The 18,639-nt window shown below is 50.2% G+C and overlaps 1 protein-coding gene across 1 annotated transcript in view; it reads left to right on the top strand.

The window, feature by feature from the left end:
* Positions 1 to 18,294, top strand: part of UBE2L3 (ubiquitin conjugating enzyme E2 L3) — a 63,015-nt gene extending 44,721 nt beyond the window's left edge. The window contains exons 3-4 of the mRNA XM_036756741.1: positions 4,582 to 4,768; positions 15,682 to 18,294. Of these exons, the coding sequence (XP_036612636.1) occupies positions 4,582 to 4,768; positions 15,682 to 15,836 (342 nt within the window). The 3' untranslated portion in view covers positions 15,837 to 18,294. The remainder of the gene's footprint in view (positions 1 to 4,581; positions 4,769 to 15,681) is intronic.
* The last annotated feature ends 345 nt before the right edge of the window (positions 18,295 to 18,639 follow it).

The following is an 18,639-nucleotide window of genomic DNA, read 5'->3' as shown; positions in this document are numbered from 1 at the left end:
AGTTACATGAATGCTTAAGGGAGAGTGCCCTGAGACCAAGGGACTTCTCCTCTCATTGGAAGGAGCTCTGGAAGCAGCCAAGGTCTTTTTGGGTGAACAAGAGGCTGCCCCCTGGTGGTAGTCTCAGTGGTGGCTCTCAGATGTTCTGGGACTACCTGGGGGTGGGGTGGAGGCCTGCCAAGGCCACCCAGGTCAGAGCTCTTTACAGGGAAGCAGTGAGGCCAACTCCCTGAAACATCTCCCCGAATTTGAGAATTTTAAAAGCTCTTCCTTCTGTATTGTCCTCTCAAATGCAAGCTGCTGAAATTGGAAGAGGTCCCAGCCCAAGCCACAGTGAGCTGAGCTGTCCCCTGCAGGAAGTGCTGCTGCCAGAGGCTCTTGAGGCCCTTAGCAATCGTTGCAACTGCCCACAGCGCCTGCCCCCCAGTGACCAGCTTGCTCCCTCTCCCAGCTGCCCTATTGCGTGGCCTTGAGTAAAAGAAGGCTCTTCTTCTCGCTGAGCCCGAGTTAGCTTCCAGGGCACTCCCCAGTCCTATTCTCTTGGCTCTGGCCCTTCGTCCTCTGTCCTGCCAAACCTGCAGCCCCCTCCGCTGCTTGTCCAGCTCTGCCCCAGACTCAAGCCTCTTAGTCGCTGTTCTTTGGCCTTTGCTCCAGCTGCTGCATATGCTTCTCTTTGCTGGTTAAACTCCTCCCAAATTTAAATGCGCTTCCTTCATGTCAGCTTGCTTTGACTTTGTCCTGTGTCATTAAGGTCTCCCGTTGGTAGAGCAGCACACTGTGGTGCTATACAGACTCAGCCCTCGTTTGTGTGTGTACCAGGCCCTGGAACATCCCGGTCCCCTCTTTTGTTTGTCCTGGCCCTCCGGGTCAGGAGAGGAGTCCCAGGCTTCAGCCTTCCTGCCCACGGTTGGGTTTGCTCCTTTCTTTTCCTCTCCTCCTGCCTCAGTTAATGTTGCCTAGAATTTGCCACTGTCCTTTCTTTCATCATTTTGATGGTAGAGCGCCATCCTCATCACATTCCCACCTGCCATTGTGTTCTCCATAGATGGGCACCTCTGTAGAGCTGGTTTTGTTTTGTTTTTTTCCCTCTTAATCCACCCTTCAGGTCAGGAAGCTTGTTTTGCTTGTGACTGTTCCCTGTTGTTATCCTCTGTAATGCTTTCCTTCCCCTGCTCACTACTTGTTTCTCTGGTAAAACTGATATATTTCTGCACCAGATTGTGTGTCTGTCTGTCCATCTCTGTCTCCAGCCCTCCTTTGTCTGTTTCAGATAAAAGTGAGGTTCATGAGGTGTGGGCAACTCCCCCACCCCCTCCCAATTTAGCTTGGCTTAGCTCAGGTCATCTCTTTTTTTTCTCCAAGGCAATCAGGGTTAAATGACTTGCCCAGGGTCACATAGCCAGTAAGTGTCAAGTGTCTGAGGCCAAATTTCAACTGAGGTCCTCCTTACTCCAGGGCCTGTGCTCTATCCATCGGACCAACTAGCTGTCCCTCTCAACTCATCTCTGCCAGGCCCGTTGACCCTACAGCTAGACATGACCTTACTCCTCACATTTCTCATTCAACTCTCAGACCCCTGCTCTTCCCAGCAACCATAGGTGTGAGAAGTAATGCTAGGGGCTGAGGGGCCATCCTAATGTTCAGCCTCCTAGAGGCTGGACCTGTGTGATAAAAGTTCTATTCGAAGTCTGAGGGGGAGAAAGGTCATGATGAACTTTGGAGGTGGGGAGAAGTGGTAGCTAGAGGTGACCTTGGATTTGGACTTTCATGGAAGAGCAAGAATCCATCAGTGTGGTATGGGCATGGGAAACAGGGAGCAAAGGCTTGGAGGAGGTATATTCCGTTGGGTCTGTACCAGGAGAAGAGAATAGGCTGGTTTGCCTGGATTGTAGAGGCAGCTAACTGGGACAGCAGCTAGTGTGCTGGCCCTGCAGGCAGAAAGACCTGAGGTCAGATGTGTGTTCCTGGGCAAGCCACTTCACGGCTCTGTCTGCCTGTTTCATCAACTCTAAGATGGGGATCAGTCTACGTCTCAGTGCCTACAACGTAGTGGGCACTTAATAAACGTGTGTTCCCTTTCCTTCATGAAGGCGAGTAATATTGTCATAAGGCTGGGGAAGTAGGATAGCACCAGATTGTGGAGTACCTTAATTGCCATAGAGAGTAACTGGTATTTCATTTGAGAGGAAAATGAGGACCTATTGAAAGATTATGAGTAGAGGAGTGACCTGCTCAGCCAGAGAATGTTCGTCTGGTTCAGCTGCCTTCTTTGACAGTAGAGACTGAGGCTCAGAAGTCACAGGACATACCTTGGACTGGGCCCCACAAGCCATTTCTCTGCTTCTGGCTCCCTAGGAGGTGATATCTGGGCTGGCCAGGATTGGCTGTAGCTGAGAGCCAGAATTGCCAAACTTGGTAACTGGATGTCAGGCTGCAGGCAGGCAGAGAGAACCTACAGGTTTTCAGCAGGTGACAGACACTGACTGCTGACCTACTCCAAAGTGCTGAAGTCCAAAAGTGGGAGTGAGATTTGGGGGGATGTAATTGTGAATTTGGAGTTCGGAAAAGAGGTGGAGGTGAAGACTGAGGGGTGCATCTTATGTTCTCTATCTCTTGCTCATCCCACCAACACACACTTCCCTCTCTAGCACAGGGCTTTATCCTCCCATGATTAATGAATTAATGAAGGCTTGAATACCTATCAGACCTTTTAATAATTCTTAGAATTTTGTATTTCTCTCTTGCTATTTTTAACAGTGTTTCTCTGTCACTGCTAGCAGAGAAACAATCCTAAGAAAACCTACTGAAAGAGACAACGAGGCAAGGGAGCATAGTATTTAGGACTGGGTGATACTTTGGGGAGTCATTTTATAGATGGGGAGTCTCCCCTCCCCAGAGGGAATGGGATGTGCCCAACATTATTCAGTCATTGAAGAGCCAAGACTTAAAGGATCTGTGAGCTGGAAGGGGCCTTCCCCTTCACAACTTCCTCCCAAGGGACAGCTTCGAGGTCCATGGGCTCAAGCCCTGGACCTGGAGTCAGAAAGGCCTAAGTTCTTATCCAGCCTCAGACACGAGCTAGTTAGCTGATCATAGGTGAGGCACTTCATTAACTTCTGTCCCTTAGTTTCCTTATCTGTAAAACCTACAGAGATCAAATGGGATATATTTGCAAATGACTTTGTAAACCTTAAAGCACTAAATAAGTGTTTCCTCTAATTATGATTATCATTGTGGTTATTCTTGATGATGATGAGGGCTTTAAGTACCAGCATCCCCTTGGGGCAGCCCATTTCACTTTAGGGTAGTGCTAATTGTTAGAAGGTGTTTCCTAACTTCAAGCCTTGATTTTGGCTCTTGGCAACTTTCCTCCCATTATTTCTGGCTCTATCCTCTGGGGGAACAAGCCCACTTGGAGATGGTGTCTTGACTTGGGAGTTCAGGTTTCTTTCTTTCTTTCTTCCTACTGTGCTGTGCTAGCTGTGAGGAAAAGAACCTCCCGGATGGGAAGGTTTTGATAGTGAATGCCTTAAAGGAAGCAGTTGGCATCTAAGCCATAGACCTAAAGGAGAAAAAAGGGCGGTCAGGGTCCCAGGCCATGTCGGGTCAAGAAGTATGTTGGGAGGAGGTTAACAGCACCAAGCATAGGCCACTTGTGATCCCCATCAGGGTCCTTTGGCATACCGACCTTGTTCTGTCTGTGAAGTTTTTGCCTAGAGCATATTAGAACCCATCCTCTGAGTCACTCTTTACTTGAGGAAGCCACAGCATAATGGGCAGCAAGATGGTGTCCTTGCAAAAGGCTGGGCTTCAGGTGCTGGCTCTATTGCTCACTAGCTGTTTAACTGCCTTAGGTCACTCCCACTTTTGGCACCTCACTTCCCTTGTTATGGTTTTGACCACCAAAGATCACATTGATTTCCATGTATGAAACAGGACGCAGTTGTGGGTGCCTAGTACTGGGAATAGGGAGCCAGCAACAGAATTGATGAAGGGGGGCTGGGAAGGCAAGTCCTTCCCACATCCCCTTGGGTAGTTGTCCCAAAGCTCTTGACAAACCCCGGAGGTCTGTGGACATGGGAGCTGCTGGAATCTAGGTTAGTGTTGCAAAGAAGTTGGTCTGCAAACCTTGAGCAATATTTTAAGGGCCTATCCTGGCCCCTGCCCTCATTGAGCTTCCTGACTAGCGAGGGCCCTCACATCTTCTGGAGAGAATTGGCATCCCTCACACTTTGGCTCAAAGCACTTGCTCTCTTGATTTTGAAAAGAATTTAAAAGGTAGAGGCACCGCTTCCTTCCACCTCCTAGTCTCGCTTCAGTTTGAGCCTAGTGATGAAGGGTGCCAGTAGATATGGATTTATTTAGTTAACTGTCAATGTTATTGAGTTTACTTATGTGAAATAGCCAAATCTTTGCCTTTGAACTATTGAATGCTTGGCTTTTAAATTGCTTTCATCAAAACCTTCCAAATTGGCAAGTTAAAATCCCACTGATCTGCATTCTCCACATGTTAGATCTGTTTAGACTCAGCTAATTTTGTGACTAACCATTCCTTTATTCTCTCTCTGCCTCTCTTCATAGGACAACCCTCCATATGACAAGGGAGCCTTCAGAATCGAAATCAACTTCCCAGCAGAGTATCCATTCAAACCACCTAAGATCACTTTTAAAACAAAGATTTACCACCCTAACATCGATGAAAAAGGGCAGGTCTGTCTGCCAGTAATTAGTGCTGAAAACTGGAAGCCAGCAACCAAAACTGACCAAGGTAAGACCTGCTCTGGGTTCATCCTTGGGGTGGCCATCCCAGGGTCTCGGTGTCCCCTGAAAGTGCTTTTTGTCTACTCCGGGTATGTCGGGAGAAACCTGACTCACCATCCGATCATCTGGGCAAGTGTTGGATGGTCTAGACTAGACCAGTGGGCTCCTGCTGTCACACAGTGACAAATTAGCATTATCTGTGTTTCTTTTGTTAAACATTTCCTAATTGCATTTTAATCTGGTTGGGCCACACTGGGAATTTTGCAGTCAACTCATTTGACATGTCTGGACTAGACCAAGGAAGGTGAAGGTGGGAATGGAGGAGAAAGGCCTGCTGCTGGTGGAAGCCCAGGAAGTGATGCTGAGTGACAGCCCAGTTGCCTGGGCACTTGGGATGCTTCTTTCTGGTTTTCTCTCCTCCCAGTATCCTGACTCCTCTCGGGAAAGACTGGGGAAGTCCGTGCTTCCCAGCAGCCTGGTAAAATATAGGAGAGCAGAGGGTGCCCAGGGGAACCTTGGGACACAGCATTAGGTTTCCCACCAAAAGCCTTCCCTCAGAGATGACCACCACTCTCTCCAGGCACCAGCTTATTGGTCCATTGCTGTCATGTTGTCTCCCCTACTAGACTAGGAGCTCCTCAGGAGCTGTCCATTGCCTCCCTATGTATCCCAGCATTTAGCCCAGTTCCTGGTACACAGTAAGTGCTTCTGTGAAACCTGCTGCCAATGAGGATGCCTGTTGGCATCTGATCACTGAAACCCTGAGGAGTCAGACTCCCAGGCAGGTCCCTCTGTCCCTGAACTGGCCCTGCCAGGGAATAGCATGGAATCTGGAGATAGCCCTCCTGGGTTAGCAGTGCGCTGCATGGATTCACACAGACACACCTGGATGGAAAGAGGCCTGGGCTGGAGTCAGGAGATCAGACTTGGAGTGCTGGCTCCGCTGGTGACTTCACTGTACTGGCCATGCTGGTGTGGGCTCTGCCAGTGACTTCACCATGCCAGCCACACTGGCTCTGGCTCCACCAGTGACTTCACTGTGCCAGTGACTTCACTCTGCTGGCCACACTGCTGTGGGCTCTGCCAGTGACTTTACCATGCCGGCCACACTGGCGCCAGCTCCACCGGTGACTTCACTGTACCGGTGACTTCACCGTACTGCCATGATGCCATGGGCTCCCCTGGTGACTTCATTGTGCTGGCCACGCTGGTGTGGGCTCTGCCAGTGACTTCACCGTGTTGCCATGCCCACACTTTCTGAGAGAGTTGGATGCATGGACTCTCTGCCCTCTCCAGGCCCTTCCAGCTCCAGCACTGCATGGTCTATGAACTACACGGCCTGGCAATTCAAAATTGCTGAGCCTTCTTTTGACCAAAAGCTTTTGTGCTTACCGTTAATGTAGTCCATCTTCTGAATTTGAGCTGCAACATTTGCATAGACTTTTCTTTAGGGCTCATGTTGTTTTGAGTACACACGTGGGAGTGTTGGGAGTACCCTGTGAGATGAGAGCCAGTAGACTGAGCTGCCTGTGGGGAGTATGAGGCAGCTTGGCAGCCCAAGCTCTCCCCTCCAGCCTGCCTGGCTTGGTTCCTGGCATGTGAAGTCGGGGGCCCTCATGCTGTCTCCTGCATCCTTTTCACTGAATGGTCAGTCTGAGCCAAGGTCTGCACATCCTGAAATCCTTCACCCTCTTTCTTAGAAGAGGGGGGTCTTCCACCCCACTTCCTGGAGGGGGATCTGAGTAAATGTTGGGAGACTCACATTCAGGTCCGGGCTCTGCTCTTGATTCACCTTGTGATCTTCAGTGTTAACAGTCATACAGTGATCTGAGACTCTTGGGGTCCTCACTTCCCAAGCCCCCAGTGGATGATCCCCGTCTCACAGATGAGGGCAGGATAGGAGTCGTGACTTGCTCATAGTTCTCACAGCTAAGCCAGCCTGGTGTCCTCATTGAATCCTGCCTTTTTGTGTTGGGGTGGTGTTGGTTATGGGGGTCCAATGAGATCGTATTAGTAAAACACCTGACACCCAGTAGGCACTCTAGAACTGCCTGTGCCCTCCTCTTCATTCTGGGACTTACCCCGTGGACTACTTGGGGCATGTTTTTTCTTCCTGCCTTCCTCCTAAAGTAGATGGCAGGATCCAGTGAGAAGGGAAAGATCTCTCCTGGCTCTAGCCTCTGGGAACACGCTTCATCTTTGTGCAATAGGGGGTTTGCTTTTGTATGAATCTCAGGCCTCTTGGGCCTTCTTCTCTGTATTCACCACGAGCACAGTGAGACTGCAGATCAGTAACTATTGGGAAGGACCTGGTAGGAGCAGACAAGCACCGACTAAGGGAGTTTGTCTCCCATATGGAATCCCTTTTGGAGCCTTGTTTTCCTCAGGAACACAGAGATGCGACAGCTTGAGCCACAGGCCTTAACTAAGTTAGAGGTTAGGAGGACGGAGCTCTAGAAAGTTCTTGTTTGCTGCCCTGTGGTGGGACACGGAACCTTCCCACCGCCAAGCCTTTGCTGGGGGCACCTGCTCTGGGAGGGCCTCCCAAGCTGGAAGTGGGGATCCTGTGGAACAAAGCCTGGCCCAGCAGTCTGGGAGCCCCTGCAGGTGCTGCTGGCCTTGGCATCAGGCCTTTCTCAGCTGCTGCAGCTGGTAGAGAGAAAGCAACCTCAGCTTTGGTGCAGGGAGCAAGGGCTGATGGGAGGGAAGTCACAAACACTGACTACAGGACAGCGGCGCTCACATCCTAGCAGATTCCTAACCTCCGCTCGTGTCTGCTTGGCTCATCCCTGGGGATTGATTGCTAACAGCTTTTCCATTGACGTTTTTGGGCCCTTCCCCTCTGCCTCCCATAGGGCTTTGCTCCCCTGACCAGTCCCTCTCTGCTCTTGATACTGTCATTGACTCCTAGAGCTGGAAGAAGGGACCTAAGAGATCATCTGGTCATTTCTTAACTATCTCACTGTAATCAGTTTCCTTTGTAGCTCTGTGAATTTTATTTTATGCTTGAAAAATATTTTGGGAAGGGGTCCATAGGCTTCTCCAGATTTCCAGAGAGATCATGATGCAGAAGAGGTTCAGAACCCCTAATTTAGGCCATCGCCCTACGGAGGAACTTGCTTCTACAGTATCCGTGATAAATGGACCATCCAGCTTTGGCCTGAAGGTTTTATTGATAGGGCTCTTCCACTTTGGACCGAGGAGAGCAGCTAGGTGGCACAGTGGATAGAGCGTTGGGCCACAAGTAAGAAAGATTCATTTTCCTAAGTTCAGATCTGGCCTCAGACACTTACCAGCCATGTGACTTTGGGCAAGTCACTTCACCCTGTTGGCCTCAGTTTCCTCATCTGTCAAATGAGCTGGAGAAGAAAATGGCAAACTGCTGCAGTGTCTCTGCTGAGAAAACCCCAGATGGGGTCGGGAAGACTTGGATGCAACCGAACAAGAACAGAATTATGGATTGTATTCTTTGATATGATTATCACTGTGCCAGGCAGACAGAGAAAATAAGACTAACCCTTGGTCCCAGCCCTCATGGGGCCAGACAGACGATTCAGCAGTACCAGGGCACTCTTATGGTGAGTCAGAATCTGCCCCCACTCTGGGGATACACAGAAAATGGAGGAAGCCAACTTCTCCTAGAAAGCACTTCTGATCATTTGAAGTAGCCATGGCCTTCCCTTGACCCGCCTCCGGGTGCCTCAAACTCTAGGTTAAATATGCCCACATCCTTCGATCCATTCTTAAAGGAACATTTATGCTCTTCGCCTTTAGTGCTTGGTGCCCAGGATGGGACTCCCCTTCCCTTAAGAAGCTGCCAGGATTCTGAGGAAGGAGGGACAAGTACACAGGCAGGTAACTGTGCTGCTGCTGGGTGGGCTCTGAGAAAAGCCGTAGCTTTTTGGCAGCTTTGAGAGCTGAAGGCGTGAAGGCACGTGGGGATGCCAGCTTAGCTGGGGTGCCGACTGTGGTTGTGAGCAGACGTGAAGTCCCACACGGTCTCTTGATACTTTATTCACTCAGTAGTCAGTCAGTTGGCTAGCCCTTAGGAAGCAGGTGCTATACTAACTCCTCGAGATGGGAAGAAGCACAGACCAGGCCCTCTTTCCCTGGAGCTCACCGCCAGATAAGGGAAGACAGCATGCCAACAGCTTTATACAAACGGGAGACACGCAGGATAAATGGGGAAGCCGGGGGGCAGAGAGATGCTTAGGAGATTGAGCGTCAAAGTCAGTGACCAGCAGGAGGTCATTGCTACTTAATCATAGTGGACAGAGAAGGGATTAAGGTGTTAGATGCCAGGAAAGGAGGGAGGAGGCTAAGTCAGGAAGGGCTTTTGCCAGGAAAGGTGGGAGGAGGCTAAGTTAGGAAGGGTTTTGGACACCAGTGAGAGCATTTGGTATTTCATCCTGGGGCCAATAGGGAGCCACAGATCACTCTGACGGTTGACTTGAGGAGGGCCAGAAGTGGGGTGAGACACAAGGTGTCAGAGGAGAGGAGGGGGCAGATACAGGAGACAAGAAGGTGCACATGACATGACAGCACCTGACGACTGATTGAACGTGATTTGGGAGAGGGAGGAGCTGGGGATGAGCCATCGTGGTGATCCTCAAAGGACTAGGGAAGAGGGCAGAGGAATCATGAAGTTTGGGGCATTTCAGTTGAAAATGTCTACAGGACATTGACTTGTAGATGAATGAGTTAAGGCCAGCAGGGAGGTTAGGGCTGACAAGTGGATTGGAGAGTCATTAGCCCAGGACCATTCAGACCATGGGAACTGATGAGATTGCCAGGTACAGCAGGACAGACTGAGAAGAACAGAGTTCTGGGGTCACCTGTAGTGAAAGGGTGTGACCTGGAGGAGGATCCATGGCCAGATAGGTAGGAGAAGAACCAGGAAAGAGAGAGTCAAGGAGGAGATGACATTGACCCATGTTAGAGGCTACAGAGAGCTCAAGGCGAATGATGGTGGAGAAAAGGCTGCTGGATTTGGCATCTAAGACCTTTGGGAGCAGGATCAGGCAGTTTGGGTAGAACGGTGAGGTCACATCCAGACTGCAGAGTGTGAGAGAAGTGGGGAACTTGTCAATGGCTTCTCAAGGAGAGAGGTGAGCTAAGAGCTTTACCAGCTGGGCTGGTCTGGGGCATGTTTGTAGGCAGGAGGAAGGCCTCCAGGAGACTAGCGGGGAGAAAGCCAGATCGAGGGGACCACCTTCTGGAGATAGGGATGGCCTGTCAGTCAGTAAGTATTGATGACTGAGATCAGGAACCACTCCAGGTTTGTGAAGTGGAGAGAGACCTAAAAGGCAGGTTATTTGGGCAGTGTTGTGGAGGCTTGATGGAAGAGACCAGAGTTAGGAAAACCAGGCTGGGGGATGTCCATCATGAGTGCAGGTAAGAAGACTGGAAGCAGGGAGGGAGGAGAGAGCTCAGAGTGCGTATGGCAGAGGCAGCAGGAACAAGGGGGTATCAGCAGCTGGCAAGCTTTCCAGTGCCCTTGACACATCCAAGAGCACATCTCTACCACCATTGGTGGCTGCCAGTCCTTCTTCCTCCTCTCACTAGGGAACTCCTCCCTTCTTTTCCCTGTGCTCCCCAGCTTCACCAAAAGTGCTCTAGGGCCCCAGCGGCCAAGCACCTTCCCATTCCGTGTCCTCCTGAACTTTGATGATGACCACATGTATCAAAGGCTTCAGAAAGAAAGCCAGGTCATTGGAGAGAGAAACCATCTTGATGACTCTGTTGGAATATTCTCAGGAACCTCCATGCTCTTCACTTTCTCTGAGAAGAAGGTGACCTCCACCAGATGGTTTGGAGTGGGGTGTCCATGAACTTTCAATGGCAGGGGCAGGTGTGTTCTGGCAGATCCTTCCAAACCCAAAAGGCTGAGAAGATGGGTGATGGATGAGGCCCTTAGGAGTTTAGCTCAATGAGGTTGGTCACTTCAGAATTGGTCACAATGGCAGCAGTTAAGATAGGCCACACAAGAAGATGTGGGTGGGCTGCTGCCTGTGTTGGTGGAAGAGGCCCCCACGAGGTTGAATAAGACTGTGTGACTTTGAAACCTGGCTCTGACATTTACTGGCCCCAGGACCTTGGGCAGAGCTGCTCACCTCTCTTAAGTTCATGATTTTCCTCTATAAAATTGAGAAGGTTGAACTAAGTGGCCTCCTGGAGCCCTTCAGGGGCTTCAGCAATGCTGCCAGGAGCTCTCTTGACCCATCTTCTTTGGAAAGGACTCCGTCTTCTCTGGAGGAGGCTCCCCGCTCAGCTTAGGCCCACTGGGGGCCCAGAGGGCTCCTGAGGGGTTAGAGGGAAGGATTTCTCCTTTGGGGGCCAATTTTCTGCCAGACTATTTGCCCCTTTCCCTGTAGATGTTTCTTGTTTCCTCTCAAATGCCACTGTCCCAAGGATCTCTGCTCTCTCAGCTCTGCTTCCCTTCCTTCTGACACTGATGCCAAGCCTCTACACCTTTTTGAATAGCTGTGGAGGGGGGTGGAATTCCTGGCCTTTGGGCCAAGGCTTCTGCTAGCAGCAACTGTTGGCCAATGGCCAGCCTCTTGAGGTTGGGCACACCTGCCTGAGCCGTTGTTGTTTCACTGCTCGGCCTTAGGCAATCCACCATGCCCTTCAGACCACAGCAGGGCATCCCAAGAACCCTGAAGGGAAGATCCCATAGGACAAAGACAGGTCCAGCAAAAGTTTGCACCCTGAGCTATAAACAGGACTGTGGGTGTCACAAGGGACAGGCTGCAGAATGCCCTCAGGCTTGTCTTCTGTGGGTGACGCTGGCTTTGCTTTGGAGTTGGGCCACAAGTACCAAGGCTAAAAGCCTTTCTTTGATGTCTCAAGCTCTCATCTACCCATTTTTGTTACACTGCCCACCTTGTACCACCCCTGTTAGCTCAGTAGGGCACATGGTTCTCTCTCCATTGTAGGGAGGAGAAAAGAGGGGCCTAGAGAGGTCATTTGTCCTTGAGATCTGCCTAGGACATGGTAGGGCCAGCCCTGCACATTCTGGTTTGCCCCATCCCAAGTGCAGCACCCCACCTGGTGCAAGACCCATTTTACCCATTGCTGGACTGCTTCCATATTCGTTAGCTCTCTCTGAGCTTGGTAACAGATCTGAGAGGTCAGTAGGATTCAGAGGGTGAATCGGCCATGGCCAGTGAGTAGGGAGAGCTGGCAGCCCAGCCCTGGTCTACTGATGCCCGAGGTCCCTAGCGGGAATTTCAGACCTGCAGTGAACAGGTGGGGAGCCTTCTGAAGTCATGCCAGAGTTCCTAGAAACTTATTCTTAAAACCAGAGCTGATTTGGCCGTGATGGCAGAATTCACACCTTAAAGATGCTTGTGAGGTTTCCAGCAAGCTTTCTTGTGCCAGTGAGAGAAAGCTAACACAGGTACAGGGACAGCAGAGTGCACGTTCTAAGGCGTCACCCCTACATAGAAGGATAGGATGGAGGATTGAATGTGATTGGGATAAATGGCAGGTCCTGCGTTTGGGTTCCGAACACCAGCTTCACAAATACCAGCTGGGGAAGGCCTGGCCAGAGCCAGAGGGGCTCGTTAGCCATGTGCACGGCCAACTTGTATCATCTTGGGAGCCAGGGCAGAAAGGCTTCAGAAGAAGTGGGACAGAAGAGGAATAGGGCGGCTCTGGCCCCCCACTGTAGGACAGACATGGAGGATTGGAGAGAGTGCAGGAGATGGGGTCCTGAAGACCTTGGGGCTGCACTATAAGGGTGGCCCTGGCAGAGGGCCTGCTTTTATGTCCCAGGCGCACAGTCTATAATAATTCTGCTTTCCTGTTTACAAAGCACTTCCTTTACCAAACCCTATAGGGGGTTGGGGTGGGGGGAGCTGGGGCTGGCACCATCGTGTCCATTTTATAGAGGCAGGCAGAGCTAAGAGCAGGGGAAAGAGCTTTTTGGAGGCTTGATTTGGGGAAAGTAGTGGATGCTCCTCCCTCAGGGCCTTCAGGCAACTGCTGAATAGCCACAGGCCAAGGCTGGGGCCCATGGGAAACCTCATTACAGTGGGGCTTGACTTAGGGCCTGCAAGCGTTCTGCTAGTGCTGAGATTTTGGGTGTTACGGTAGCCAGATGAGGAAACTGAGGTCCAGAGAGGTTGAAAGCCATAAGAGTGGCTACACAGCTAACCAGTGAGTGTCAGAGGTAGATTTTGATTCCATGACTGCTGACTCCCATGTCTTTTCTGCATTGCTTCTGGGGACGACGTCATTAGGAGGCCTGGTATTCCTTCCCTTGGTCGTGTTCACCGGCCACCTGGGCCTAGAGCTGGCAGGGTGCTCCTGTCCCTGTTTCTGGCTTCCTCACCCTTTGCTTAGCGCTAGGGTTCCTGAATATTGACATTATTCTGTGTTTTGTTTTGTCTTGTGGCCCTCTAGCTCTTTAACCAGAGCTCTGGTCCAGGGCCAAGGTCTTCTCAGGGCTTCCCTCTGATACAGTGGCTCGCTCGCCTTTTCCCTTGATGCCTTTGCTCCTTGGTCTCCTGCTGTTGCTGCCATGTGCGTGCCGGCTCTTGGGGTGACCCCGCTATGGCCTTTTCTTCCTCCTGAGCTTCAGATCTAGTAGAGGAAGCCCCAGTGCTTTGCTGTACTCCATGGTCCACTGCTAATTGGTTCCCTGCCTCCTCCTATCTTGAATTGGATAACCTTGCCTCAAATTTACTGAAAGAAACCAGACCAAACACCTGTGAGTTACCTTTGGCACTGTTGGAGCAGGGAGATCCTTAGGATCTTAGGACAGTTCTCACTTTACATAAATTTGCATTATGCAAATTTAACTTTATATAAAGAATTCTGAAAGAAATCCACATTCCAAAAAAAAACCTATGTTAACTTTACTGTACTGTGCCAAAAAACCTCCAAGTGAAAGCAAAAGGAGCAAGCAAACCACCAGAGGGGGTTTAGCTCAGTTCCTCTGTGTCTTCTCTGGTCCCCATGTGCCACCCATCCTCTCCTGTCTGTCCCCTGTGTGTTCTTCCTCTCAGTTCTAGTTAGGCCCTAGCCTGTTCCTTCTCCTGCTCTCACTTCTCTGTCCTCAGGTCCCACGTGTCCTTAATCAGCGAGCTGGCACCTGCGTGGGCATGTAGAGTGCCCCTTTCTGCCTCCCTCCAGTAGTGAATCAGTATTACAGAACAATCACATTAGAAGACCTGTCAGCATCAATAGTCAGGTCTTAATTCCTTGATCCTGCCCTGCCACTCCTTCATTCCTTGTTTCTTAGAACAAAAGATAATGGTGGTTCCATAGCTTCCCCTTGTCTGGGGGCATGCAGTTAGTGTGGCAGAGGCATATTTGAACTCAGATCTTTCCAACTCCCCTCCAGAAGTAGTTGAGACTTGATGTGTCTACTTCCTCACCATTTCTCGTCTCTCTCAGCCCTGTGCAATCTGGCCTCTGTTGTCTTCCCTCACTAAGGAAGCTTGTTTTCCCAAGGTCACCAGGGAAGTCTTGGCCACCACAGCCCCACCACGTGACCTTTTCTTTTCCCTTTCCTTGGCTTCCAGGACACCGCTTCCTCCCGATTCTCTCTCCTTTGACTCCTCAATGTGGATGCCCCTTTGGCGCTTCTTTCACCCCACCTCTGCACACACAACTCCTGTCTTGCTCCCGCTGTGATCTCCATGGGATAGCCATCCCACTATCTCTTGGAGATCTCTGCTGGACTGTCATGCTGATGTCTTAAGTTCAACACATCCAAGGTGGAATTCACCGTCCTCTTCAAAGGCCTGCCTGTTGAGGACATCCCCCCTTCCTCCCCATTGCCCCCATGCTAGCCGCCAGTTCCTCTCGATTCTGCCTTCTCCTGACCTCTCCCCTGTGTCCATGCCCTTCTGGTGCCACCCCCCCTAGTTCAGGCCCTGCCATTCAAGGCCTTCCAAGTCTGACTCAGCCAGGTGACTTCAATATTAGGGATTCCCTTACAACTGTCTCTCTAAATTTTTCTCTTCAGCATCCAAGGCAGAGAGGCTTTCTCTGACTTCTCAGGGCTCCGCCTGGGTCCTTCACCCCATTCTAACCATAGTTATTGGGGTACAAGGCTCGTCCCTTGAGGCTGAGAGCAGTGTCAGTTCTCTTCCTTGGTGCCTCTGCACCCAGAGTGGGCCCCTCTGCAGAATAGGTTCCTGGTGCATATGTTATTCTGCCCTGCTCCTTTAGCTGATATCCCAGCTTGTACCCGTGACCCCTTTCCTACTTCATCTTCTTGTGAATTGAGGTGGGTCCCTCAGAGCTGGGTTTCATTGTCCCCCATCTGAGGAGAGTAAGGTACACCATCCTTGGAAATGAAGTGGAGCATGCTGTTGCTCCAGCAGATATGATGGCAGATGGGTAGGCAGCACCTGGGGGGACAGACAGTCGGTGGGTGTTGGCCTGGAACCTTGAAGGCTGGCTCTCTGGCCCATCTGGCCACTGACCAAATGACTTTGTGGCCTTTCTTTGTAAAAATGAGCTGTTGGACTCTAGGATCATGGGTAATTCAAAAGAGTCCCTGAGTTCAGATGCTGATGCTGCTGCTTACCTCCTTTAGGACCATGGACAAGCTCTGAGGGTGTTGGTTGGAGATCAGTGACCTCCAAGGCTCCTTCCAGCTCTCAGTCCATGATCCTGTGATATGTGGACACCACACTTAATCCTGAGGTCCCTTCTCATGCTCATGGTTTGTGGTTCTAGGATTCTTTTTCGAGGTTTGAATCCCGATTAGACTGAAGAGCTTGGCCAGTCACTTCTCCCTGACTCCTCATATGTGGGCGGGAGCGTTCATTCCTCAGTGTTGTAGTGGATGGTTTTGTCTGGTGGTCTGCACCCTGACTACAGCTCCAAGAGCCCTGAGCTCTCTAGCAATGCAAAGGTGAATGCTCTAACCACTGACAGCCCTTGTCCTTCTCTTGGCAGTCATCCAGTCCCTCATAGCACTGGTGAACGACCCCCAGCCTGAGCACCCCCTTCGGGCTGACCTAGCTGAAGAGTACTCTAAGGACCGTAAAAAATTCTGTAAGAACGCTGAAGAGTTTACAAAGAAATATGGGGAAAAGCGACCCGTGGACTAAATCTTCCGTGATTGATTCCAACCAGGGCGAGCGGAGACCCGGAGCATTTCCAACACCCCGCAACCAGGACTCTTTGGGAAATTGACAGGGGCCACCTCCTGGCGTTAACTTGTGGCAGTTACTAACTTTCTACAGTTTTCTTAATCAAAAGTGGTCTAGGTAAACCTGTAAAGAAAGGATTAAAAATTTAAGATGTTCTAGTTCTGATTTCTTTGTTTTAAAAATCACTGCTTCAATCTACCTTAAAGGATGGTGTGTTCTTTTCTTGCCCAAATCTCTCCCAAATCTTCAGTTTCTCTTCAGGTTTAAAACAGAAAGTTAGTGAGTGGTGCACACTCCTCATTCCCTCCCTTCCCCTTTGTAGGTCTTATTTTATTGAGTTCTTTTTAATCACACTCCCTGTCCCCAGAACAATGCCTTGGAACCCCCCATTCAACCTCTTCCCTTTCCCCCCACCCCAAGCCCCGAAAGAACATGGCCTAATATCCAGCAGTCCAATTGCCTTCCCTCCCTGTGGCTCTATGCTTTGTGAGATCTGGGTTGTGACTTTGTAACCGCTGAGAAACCCAAATGAGGAAGGAGCCTGGCTGTTGTGTAAATCTGGCTGATGTTATCAAAATGATGTCGATTAAAAGGGCAGATCCCCTGTTGTCTGTGTGTGTGATTGAATTACAGCCTGGCTCCAGAGCCGCCCCAGGAGGGGAAGAGCTGTCAGCACTGTGCTGGTGCCTATTTGTACTTGGGGTCTGCAGGCTGACTAGCCAGGTTGGAAGCAGCTTTTGCAATGGGCTGAGCAGGGTCCTACACCGCCTCTTCTCCTGTTAAATGCATACTGATACCATGTGACAGTGGAAGCTCACATTGTTTTCCATCAGAGTATAGAACTTTGTATCAGAATGGACTGGAAATTTTTGGCTAAGCCCCTCCCCTTGTCCCCACTGTTGAATTCTTTCATTATCTTAGAGAAAGAAATTTGAGTTTGGGATTCTGCTTCTAACACCTAAAGGTGTCACTGGTCCAGGTCAGGGTCATCACCCTTCCTCCCCCCAGTCCCTTTTTTAGAGTCATTTAGAAGGGCCTCTCTGGACAAGGGTGGCTTCTCTTTCCTTTGCCCCCTCCCCCTGGGTGAGGCAGCCTTCAACTGGGAAGATCTTTTGCTACCCCTTAAGGATGGTTGTTTGGGTTTTGTTTTTTCATGTTGTAAGCATTTTGACTGCTTTTTTTGGTAGAAATAAAAAGTGATTATAGATTTGCAATCATATGGAATTAAAAGGATTAAAATGTTACTGTCTCTTAAAATAAATAAATAGTCGTTCTCCCCCCACCCCCAAATAAATCAGTAAGTGAGATGCTAGAAAATATCCATTGTTGATACCCAGATACTTGCTGTGGTAAATTCTGGTGATGTAAGATTGACTTACTTTCTCAGTTCTTAAAATCTTGTTCCAAATGATCTCAAATCTTTAGCCTAATCTAGTTGCTGAGGAGGGCTAGGCCATGGAGGAAGGGATGATTCAAGAGTTTAACATTTTTCTCCCCGGGGCATTGAGACATGTAGGGGACTCTGCTTTTTGTCTGTGCAAAAGTGGGAGGTTTATGAAGTTTTCATTTGTCAGTGACCACGTTGCTGGCCTGTAAATATCCCCAGCTTCTTCAGCCCTCTCCAGGAAATGGGGTGCCCAGCTGCATTTGGGGGATGCCGTGTTTTCAGAGGGTGGAGGGGCACCCATCATCAACACAACCACCACTGTCTCTTCATTTGCTGAAAATTGGTACGGACTTTGTTTCCCGACTTCTTTGGATTTGTAATAAAATGCCAGATTCTGTCAAACAAAAGCGTGTTTACCTCCTACATCAGACCAAGCCACTGTCTGTCCTGTTATTGCCTCTGAACGGGAAATGTTTGCCGTTCTTGGAAACTGTCTAGTCCTTTCCTCTTTTGATAACACTTGCTTCTCTCTCATAGTATTTAGACTTTTCTGACTGTCAGCCTCTCAGGTTAATGCCATTGAGAGGGAACCTCCGCGGCCAGGCACTTGGAAAGTGTGTGGATGTGAGCCGCCTGGATGCTGTTCTGGGCCACCAGGTGGGCGACTGATGTAGAGCAGTGGGTTTTGTTGTTTGCCTCCCAAGCTGTGGCTTTTGTGTAAAGAGCTAATGAGGGGAAGTTGTGCAAGGGGGTGGGGGGTGGGGGGAGAAGCTTCTGCCATAGTGAGAACCAAATGGATGTGTGTGATGGTGGATGAGGAGGTGCTGACTGTCCTTGGATCACTCAGGACTTCACTCCTGCTCCTTAACTGTTCCCTGACAATGTGCTGAATTCTCAGCATCCTTCCCCTTCCCCAAACTACAGCATACTCTACCCTCCCCCCACCACCACCACCTCGTTGTGGTATAGACTTTCTAAGGTTCTGCAATTCCATTCTGCTACCCTAAATAAAAATGCTCTCAAAGGTTTTGTGGCATGACTTTTTGTCGTCAGACATCCGGCGGGGCCTAGAAAAAGTAAGCTATGTGTCTCCTTGAGCAGACCACATCATCGCCATGTCCACTCATCTCAATTGCTGTGGAGGAGGATGAGTTGTACTGGGGCCTCTCTTGATGTAGAGTGATGGGCTCCAGGGTGTATCCTCTATGATGTCCCCAGGTGGGATGAGCCCTGTTCTGAACCTTGGCAGGGAAGACAGCAGAGCTCAAGGGCAGCCACAGTGTCTCCTGAGCTGAAGCCCTGATGCCTTCTAGTCCCTTGGTTTGTGTCCTCACACACTGCAAGGACCTTTAACCTGAGGCAGGAATGCCTCTT

Source organism: Trichosurus vulpecula, chromosome 1 (genome assembly GCF_011100635.1).
Source record: "Trichosurus vulpecula isolate mTriVul1 chromosome 1, mTriVul1.pri, whole genome shotgun sequence".
Lineage (NCBI taxonomy): Eukaryota > Metazoa > Chordata > Mammalia > Diprotodontia > Phalangeridae > Trichosurus > Trichosurus vulpecula.
Note: the sequence above shows the minus strand (reverse complement) of the source record. Positions and strands in the feature narration are given on the sequence as shown.